General features: G+C 45.4%; 1 protein-coding gene across 1 annotated transcript in view; it reads right to left on the bottom strand.

Moving 5' to 3' along the window:
• Positions 1-3,840, bottom strand: part of LOC310798434 (monoacylglycerol lipase abhd6-B-like) — a gene marked incomplete at both ends in the record, with an annotated part of 9,387 nt that extends 5,547 nt beyond the window's left edge. The window contains 3 exons of the mRNA XM_083660982.1: positions 269-382; positions 1,058-1,217; positions 3,722-3,840. Coding sequence (XP_083517108.1) covers positions 269-382; positions 1,058-1,217; positions 3,722-3,840 — 393 coding nt within the window. The remainder of the gene's footprint in view (positions 1-268; positions 383-1,057; positions 1,218-3,721) is intronic.
• Between the last annotated feature and the right edge of the window lie 6,160 nt (positions 3,841-10,000).

The following is a 10,000-nucleotide window of genomic DNA, read 5'->3' as shown; positions in this document are numbered from 1 at the left end:
CTGCCAGACTCCTCTCCCGGAAGGGAGGGAAGTCTGGAAAGCGAGACCATGAAAGATTCTCTGTTCTCCAAGAACATTAGATGTAACTGAAACCAAAAGTAGAGGATGGAAAAGAAAACGGAATCAGCAGCATGGAAGAGAGGGAGGGGCGTGCACACATTCACTCACACACACACACACACACACACACACACACACACACACACACACACACACACACACACACACACACACACACACATACCTACACACAGAAACACACACACACCTGGTGGATGCGTTGCACCTGCCCCTGGATGCAGTAGTCCTCGGCTCCCGTGCGGCTCGTCCCCGCGTGCCCTGGCATGTCCACACACACAACATGCTGGCTGCTGGGGAGGTGCTGGAGAGGGAAACAAACGCACCCGAGACTCACTGACACTCTCCACACCTCCTTTCCTATATGCATCCATCCTTCCTTCCCTCCCTCCTTTCCCCCCTCCTTCTTCATCTGTACCCTTGATCTCCATCCTTCCCTCTACTGTCACCCTCTCTTTGGCCCGGGCTCGCTAGCTCTTTGGCCCGCCCTGCAGCTCCCCCACTCGGCCTCGCTCGGCCGCTGTGTGGCCTCACCCGCAGCTCAGGTGCTGCACATGGCCTCACCTGCTCTCTCTCTCTCTCTCTCTCTCTCTCTATATATATATATATATATATATATATATATATATATATATATATATATATATTGGTCCAAGTGAAATGTTCTGTGGTCTCTCCTGTTTCTAAATATAGCTGAATCGCTTGGTTTGACAATTAAAACTATTTTTATACGCATTTTACGAAATGTCTGTCATAGACATTTCGAAATGTCTGTCAGAGACATTTCGTAAAATGTTTCTAAAAGTAGTCCCATAGACTGTACGGGAAAAGAAATGGCAGATGAAAGGTCTCTGGTACGCATGTTGAAGCAGGAAGTGACGTTGACTTTGGCTCCTCAATGTGTGTGTGTGTGTGTGTGTGTGTGTGTGTGTGTGTGTGTGTGTGTGTGTGTGTGTGTGTGTGTGTGTGCATCTGTTACCTTGACGACAGACAGCCACATGTCTTTGTGTGCGGAGAAGCCGTGCAGCAGCAGCAGTGAGGGTGTGGCGCCCCCCGGCTTCCCTCGACAGGTATAACAGAACCTGTAGCCTCCGCTGGAGGAATAATGGAGCCGCAGCCCCAACCTGATCCTCCAGTACCTGGAGGCGAGATGTTTCACAAGGTGAGCGCGAACACTGAACGTTTTGCTCAGCACATCTTTCAATGCTACTTACAAACACTCTATTTCAGTGATTGCTGTCAGAATATAGAGCCATTTAACACTTATTTTAACACAAAAACATCCTGAATGTAAAAGCAATGTTTAAAGCAGGTGAGTCTGCACCGGGGACTCTGTTAAAGCAGGTGCGTCTGCACAGGTGAGTCTGCACCGGGGACTCTGTTAAAGCAGGTGAGTCTGCACCGGGTACTCTGTTAAAGCAGATGAGTCTGCACAGGTGAGTCTGCACAGGTGAGTCTGCACCGGGGACTCTGTTAAAGCAGGTGCGTCTGCACTGGAGACTCTGTTAAAGCAGGTGAGTCTGCACTGGAGACTCTGTTAAAGCAGGTGCGTCTGCACTGGAGCCTCTGTTAAAGCAGGTGAGTCTGCACTGGAGACTCTGTTAAAGCAGGTGAGTCTGCACAGGTGAGTCTGCACCGGGGACTCTGTTAAAGCAGGTGCGTCTCCACTGGGGACTCTGTTAAAGCAGGTGCGTCTCCACTGGAGACTCTGTTAAAGCAGGTGCGTCTCCACTGGAGACTCTGTTAAAGCAGGTGAGTCTGCACAGGTGAGTCTGCACCGGGGACTCTGTTAAAGCAGGTGAGTCTGCACTGGGGACTCTGTTAAAGCAGGTGAGCCTGCACAGGTGAGTCTGCACTGGGGACTCTGTTAAAGCAGGTGAGCCTGCACAGGTGCGTCTCCACTGGGGACTCTGAAGCACCTGCCTGAGGGAAGAAGCTGGTATTCAGGGTGGACCGTGGAGGACATCACATGGGTGGGGTGGGAACTAATTTGTTATGTTAAAGTCCCTGGAAACCAGAAATATTTCTTTATTATTTAGCATTTTGAGTTAATCACATCACAGGACCCTATGTTAATAAGCCACCAGCCAAATTTAATGACCCTAACCCTAACCCTAACCCTAAAAAAGAACGGACTTGCCATAGGTGGGTGCGGATTGCGCGCGTGTACAAAGGTTATATAGAGCTTATGACGTCATAAGCTCCTGCGTTTTAGCACCTCGCGCACTGCTGTCTTCAATGAGGAAGTACTTTTTAGAATCTTGTAGAAAAGTGGCGATTTTAAGGCTTTGGGTTGAAAGTAATGTATAATAATTTCGGAGGCACAAAATTACTAACATAAGACCCTAAATAACATAGTTAGAACGTTTTTGTGGATTTTGGTTTCCAGGGACTTTAAGTGTTCAGCTAAACACAGTAAAGGTAAAGCCAATACGAAGTTGGAAATTGGTGGCTTTTAACTTGCTATCACATTCTTCACTATCAGAAGTTTATAACTCAACAGCCTCATGACACAACTACACTCATCCTGATGCAAACTTCTACATTTCACCTCTGCCTTAATATTTCATGACAATGTGACTCAGCACTGTGTGTGTGTGTGTGTGTGTGTGTGTGTGTGTGTGTGTGTGTGTGTGTGTGTGTAGTCTGTGTAGTGACGACTCTGATGTGTTCTCTAATATTCCAGCTAACACTCCTGATGTTGTTGTCGTGAATGAAAATCTCAGAGAGGTGTTTGTTCTTGAGGTTGGCTGTACCTTTGACCACAGCCTAGAGGAGGCCTTTATAACCAAGATGCTAAAATATCAACAGCTGGAGCAGACCATTTCACAGCTGGGCTACAGGTGTAAACTTATAGTTTTCATATTTGGTAGCCTGGGTCATGCCCATAAGCTCGTTGTAAGAGGCCTTCAGATGGCTGGTCTACCTAAGAGAAGGGCCAAACAGTTAGCAAGGTATTGTTCAGTATCTGCTATTATTGGCAGTCGCTCAATATGGAGAAGGCGCTGCTTTTTGTACCCTTGAAATTGGATGCTGTCCCTTATCTTGTATTACAGTATAACTGTATGTCAATCTGCCTTTGTCATCACCCTGTGCGGTATTATATCTTCTTTGTATGCATTATTGTGGTCGCCAATTAGGCACTCTTGTATCTGACCAACTCCCAACATCTGATTGCATTACTAGTGTTTATGTCCTTTGTACTCTGTATCTATGTGGACATAAATAAATCATTTAAATGTGTGTGTGTGTGTGTGTGTGTGTGTGTGTGTGTGTGTGTGTGATAGTGACAGTCATACCAAGCTGCCAACGAGGAGGCTCTTAGCTTAAAGTCCACCAGGCAAGGTCACAGTGCTCTCTCGCTCTCTGTGTCATACAGGTGTGTGTGTGTGTGTGTGTGTGTGTGTGTGTGTGTGTGTGTGTGTGTGTGCGTGCACGTGTGTGACTGTGTGTGTGTGTGTGTGTGTGCACGTGTGTGACTGTGTGTGTGTGTGTGTGTGTGTGTGTGTGTGTGACTGTGTGTGCACGTGTGTGACTGTGTGTGTGTGTGTGTGTGTGTGTGTGTGTGTGCACGTGTGTGACTGTGTGTGTGTGTGTGTGTGTGTGTGTGTGTGTACGTGTGTGACTGTGTGTGTGTGTTTACCAGTTGTAGAGCTTGATGAGAGCTGCAGGCCAGAGCAGGAAGCAGGTGAGGAAGGTGAGGATGAGGAGAGACAGAGAGCTTCCTGCCAGCATCAGCATGTTAGAGAGGGACAGCTCCATCACCACTAAACCTCTCTCTCTCTCTCTCTCTCTCTCTCTCTCTCTCTCTCTACTGTATGTCTCTCTATCTGCCTCTCTCCCTCTGTATCTTCCTCTGTCTCTCTCCCTCTCTGTCTCTCCCTCTCCCTCTCTATGTCTCTCTACAGTATGTCTCCCTCCCCCTCTCTCTCTCCTTCTTCTTCTGTGGTTTCTCTTCTGTCTGCTGGCCTGCAAGCGCTCCTCTCCTCTCTGTCTGTTTCACCTACATTCATTAGATTACACAACATTTACACAACAGCCTTTCATCTGCCTTAAAGGGGAAGCCCCGTGCTGCCTTCAGGTGCTGTCGGAAATATACACGAGTAGCACATGACACTTTACAGTGTGCAATAAAGCAATGTGCAATGAACACACAAGCACTATTATTAGCAGTGGTAGTAGTAGTAGTAGTAGTAGTACTATTATTAGTAGTAGGCTAGTAGTAGTATTAGCATTAGCATTAGCATCATTATTATTATTATTATTACTGTTATTGTTGTGATTATTATGTTATATGTTATTGTATTTTATGTTTCAGGTACATACATTATGGTATTAGGACTGAGAGGTTGATATGCCGTTCACATCCTTTCCCTTCACAGCAACAAATACAACACTCTGAACAGACCAATGAAATTAATGCCCCACCCACCCGAAATAGCAGTATTCTGGAAATATTGCGATATTTGTTATTATCGAAAATCATCCCAAGCCTAGTCCCTGTCACCAATGAGCAGAAAAGTCGAATCACTTGGCTGCCCAAGCTAATCTCTAAAAGGTGAGTTTGCAGCTTTGTAACTGAAACGGACAGAAAACAGTGAAGTAAAACTCCAACAGCTAGTAGGCCAAATGGAGTTATTGAAGATAACTGAGGTTCAGGAACATGAGACCACACCATTGTCACTCATCACCATGTAAATGTAATCACCTGTACCTCCTCCAATCCATTCACCTGGGCTCAATCAACCCAATCTACTGTAGCCTATATATAACGCCACAATCCCACCAAACCCTGTTTGCACCAGATGTAACAACCCTCCCGCCCAACCCTAATTTAATTAATTACGGGCAGCACGTGCAGAGTTGCATGTTCTCCTCGTGCTGCGTGGGTTTTCCCCGGGTACTCCGGTTTCCTCCCACAACAATTCTAAAACATGTTAGCTAGGGCCACTGTTGGCATCTGCATAACCTTGAATCTCTATCCTCTGCCCACAGGAACCACGGGGGGGCCGATGGAGCCGGGACTCCATCCCTGTGAAGCCGCGCTCCAAACGTAAGAGGCGCTTCACCGGAGACGTTACCCCCACCCTGAGTCTCGACCCCCCGGGTTCCTGACTAGTCGAACATCATCAACATCATCCGCACCCCGACCCCATTACGACTTGCACCCAAACACTCAAACTACAATAAATTAATTCTGTTTCGAACTATGGTGTGGTCTGTGTTAGTGAAAGTTCAAGTTAAATAAACAGTGAACTGAAACTCAGCTTAGGGTTAGTTCAATTTCAGAAAACAGTGAAATAAAACTCCAATGGCTAGTAGGCCAATAGGTCAAGTAAAAATAACAGTGAACTAAAACTCTAACAGCTACTGTAGTAGGCCAAAGTTCAGAAAACAGGGAAGTAAAACTCCAACGGCTATATACTGTAGGTCTAGTTGAAGTTGAGTTGAGTTTGTGAGAGGAAGGTTGCTGTTTCAAATCCCTGAAAGGAAAGTGATTAAATCCTCCTGTGCGGCGTGGAGACTATTACTATTACAAAGAAAATACATTGCAGCGCCGTCCGTCTGCATCCGGACTAAAAATATCCTTTTCTGCTTTTCCTTCCCTGGTCCAGAAGGTGACGCAGTGCACCGGCAAGACCGGGCCTCCAGCCAGGGGAATAGCTGGCATTCCTGCTGGGAGTAGGTCAGTGCACACACACACACACACACACACACACACACACACACACACACACACACACACGCACGCACACACACACACACACCCACACGCACGCGCACACGCACACGCACACACACACACACACACACACTCACACACACACACACACACACACTTGAGTCATCCACCTGACTCTCATCCCCAGCAGCAGGTTGGGGTGAGTCTTCTGTTGTGGGGTCGAACTTGCAACCTTTTTGTTGGAGGATGGTAACGTGTGTGTGTGTGTGTGTGTGTGTGTGTGTGTGTGTGTGTGTGTGTGTGTGTGTGCGTGTGTGTGTATCAGGGCTAGTCCCTACAGAAAGATGAAAGACGATGTGGATTCACTCGTAATGAACTTTATTTCAAGCCAATAAGCAACAAACACATCGAGCAGAAGCAGCTTCCTCTGCAGGTTAAAGCAACACGCCAACATTAGCCTATGACAGATTGGCCTATTTGTCATATTCATAATAGTAAGACAAGAAGATCGATGCCCTTCTCTTCTCTGTGCGTGCAGTAGAGAGCAGTTAGCTAGTTAGCTTAGCACAATGACTGGTAGTCTGCGGGACTGGCTAGCCTACCCCCGTTAAATCACCAATACACATTCCAAACATATATACATATTAAAAGGACCACAATGGAAATAAGCCTTTGGGCTTCATTGTGTTTTTATCCTTTTGTTGATTTTTGCATCTGGGGCTTCTCTGAGGCCACTTGTATTTTAATTATCAATAAAGAATTTCAATCAATCAATCAATCAATCAACAGTGCCAAAATGCTCATATGTAGGCTACTCTTATGTAGCCTATGTGTTGACTCGGATTCACCACATTATGAAATAACAATGTAAAATTACGAGAATTTCATTGTAACATTTTTTATTTCTAATACACGTCTTACTATTGTTGCTGTGTTGCTTTAAAGCTTCTTCACATCACAGCCAGATTACTGTAACCACATGAGCACGCCCCCTGCTGTTTTAAAACAAACAACACAACACAATATCACTTCAACTTGTTAATTCTGACACAAAATAAATGTGGATGTGAAGTCCCAACAAGGCGACATCCTTTCAAAGCAAAACCAGGTAACATTTCATTTTATTCCCGTCTATTAACCTGCGCAAAGTACTATAAGTTAACAATAATACTGTGTTACTCCTTCGTGAAAACTGTGCTTATATTGTAAGCACATTATGTATTGGGTTTTGAATTACAGGATTACTGTGAATTCATACGTTTTCCATAGGTTTACTGCACAGGTAATAGTGAAATGGGTCGTTATTAAGTGCTACCAAAACGCCATCAGAGATCTAATTAGCAAAATAAAGAAGTCATCATCAGAGATCCATGTCAACAAAGACATTGAATATAACTGGATCTGTAGTCATATTGAGAAAAACATGTTAAACAGAAGAGAAGATATAAAGCGGGCAATACATCGTCATTTTTTTACTTGTACGATATTTGTAATGTAAAGGAAAAAGAAGGGCAGTTAAATGTAAAATATGAATAGTTCTCAAGAGAAAGCAATATTGATTTATGACATCTTGGCAGAAAAAGGCAAAACAAGAATCCAGTAAAAATGTTGTCCTCCTCGAGTGAAGCAGCGCCTCCTGTGGGCCAGTCAGATATAAACACAGTCCTAAAAAAAGTATTGGCTGGGACATTTCCATTATGTGTAAAAGAAAAGTCTTTAGTTGGAGAAAATATAATTGGTTCTGATTGATCTGAAAATGTATGCAGGTTTGAATTTGAGTTTGCTAATGGTGTCATTTAATAAATGCCCAACGGTAAAGGTGCATCAGAGAAAGATGATTGAGAACAGATTAAAAATAACAGAATAAAAACAGAAACCAATAGAATAGTATTCTTGATATGTGATATGTTAGTAAAACCTTTTTTCCAGGCTTTTTCCATCTGACATCCAGTTCTCTATTTTCTAAATGTCTTCTCATTCCTGTCGGGGCTGACAGGGCTGTCAGTGCTGTCAGTGCTGACAGGGCTGACAGGGCTGTCAGTGCTGACAGGGCTGTCAGTGCTGACAGGGCGTGTCCAGGTTCTCCCCACAGTGATGATGATGATGCCACATCTGTCCATCTGTCCCTGAGTGGAAAGACTGACAGAAGATCAACTGAGGAGAGGAGAGAGGGGAGAGGAGAGGAGAGGAGAGGAGAGAGAGAGGGAGGAGAGAGGAGAGGAGAGGAGAGGAGAGGAGAGGAGAGGAGAGGAGAGGAGAGGAGAGGAGAGGAGAGGAGAGGAGAGGAGAGGAGAGGAGAGGAGAGGAGAGGAGAGGAGGAGAGGAGAGGAGGAGAGGAGAGGCAGAGAAAACAAAGTACTGAGATACCAATACAACTGTGGTCAAACAGATTCAAACAGATCCTATACCTAGTGGGAACATAGTGGAACATCCCAGTAAATACAATCTTAGAATTATTATTATCATCATCATTATTAGTAGTAGTAGTAATATGGCCCATTTCCACCGCAGGTAGTAGCGCGATCCCGCTCCGCTCGACTCGATAAATTGTCTCATTCCACCGGTTAAAACCGTCCCAGCCCGGGTTGTATTGGGGTCGAGTCGTGCTACTTTTCGTACCTGCCTCGTCGGGGTTCTTTTCTGTGAACCCGGTACCATACGGTGACGTGAAAACATTGTTGACGACTGATTGGTCAGGCAGAATCGTGTTTACTCTATCTACTGACTGTCAATGCAATGCTGCATACCAGTTTAGTGGGCTTACCTTCTCTTCTGTTATGTATATTTCCATCAGTCTTTTGTGTTGCTGCCTTCGCCTCTGGTGAAATAAAATCTTGGCGGTGGTTTCAATTGTTTTGAGTGTGAAAAAAGTCTGCTGCTCAGGAAGCTCCTGAGTGCAGCGCTCCGCTAGGCTGCAGCGGGTCTTTGGTGAAGCCGTGGTCTTGCCTGGTGAGAGGCCAACGGGGTACAGGCTTCACACTCTGTCTGTAGTGCCCTCCCTTCTCCCGTCCCCGCGCAGCGCAGCGCATGCATCTCCTGGCCGATTGTCACATTTGCACCATGTACACTGTAGGTCATTTAGAGGCACCAGTATTTCATAAACAGTTTAAAAGTTCTGTGGATGGATTTAATTGTAACGTTATGTTATCGCCTACTTCGGCTATAAGCGAAGGACAGATATGCGGTCGCTATGATGACCAGCTGTGGGCGGGGGTGGGCGGGGGCAGATGATCTGCGGTCGAAGCAGAACATCCATCGGGCCGAAACGAGTAGAGCCGACTGGTGACGAGCTGTGCAGGGCAGTAAAATGTGGTGGAAATGAGCCAATAGTAGTAGTAGTAGTAGGAGTAGTAGGAGTAGTAGTAGTATTTGGCATGTATCAGGTCCTTGATTGACAGCGTTTACTTTCAATACTTGAGTACATTTAATATCAGATAGGCTACTCAAGTAATATTTTAATAGGTGACTTTAACTTCTACAAAAGTCATTTTCTGATCTGTACTTTTACTCAAGTAGTACTTTTACTCAAGTAGTACTTTTACTCAAGTAGTACTTTGACTCAGTATTTAGTTTGAGCTGTAGACCGTTCTCACCTCGTCACAGCCTGAGCATCGTGGCCAGACCGTCTGGCAGTAGTGTCGTCCGCAGAACAGCTTCTGATTGGACCAGAAGTAGACCAGATCCACCAATCCTGGCCACACTCCCGAACACAGGAAGCAGTGGGATGCCACAGGGCGTCATGGTAACCAGCCCGCTCCGCATAGACAACCGGGTTGTCCTTAGCAACCTCTACTTGACAGCCAGTACAGAGCTAGAGAGAGGAGAGAATATGAGTGAGACATGCTTCTTTTTCCCGCCAAATCTCGTAACGTAACGTAACCTCTCGTTCAGAGCCGTCAAAATCCTGCCATTTTTTATTTTTGATATAATTTTTGACCTTTATAGGAAAGGACAGCAGGCAGACAGGACAGATGGGGAGAGAGAAGATCACATGTGGCAAAGGACACTACAATAAATGATACATCAAACCCTTCAGCTACTTCTGCTCTCACTCACAATGTCAAAGTTTAAGCCATGTGCCAATGTTTGTTTGACACCAACTCTTCTTCACTGTAGTTTCTGCTGTCAGCTAAAGAGTCAAACAGAGCCTTTCACACAGACGCTGACTGAGGGGGCTGCATAAAGGGACAGTGCAACATAAATAAGGATTTGTTTTGCTGTCAATCAAAGACATTTCCA

The sequence above is a fragment of the Poromitra crassiceps genome, assembly GCF_964638095.1.
Source record: "Poromitra crassiceps genome assembly, chromosome: 25".
Classification (NCBI taxonomy): Eukaryota; Metazoa; Chordata; class Actinopteri; order Beryciformes; family Melamphaidae; genus Poromitra; species Poromitra crassiceps.
This window is presented reverse-complemented; position numbering and strand designations above follow the sequence as displayed.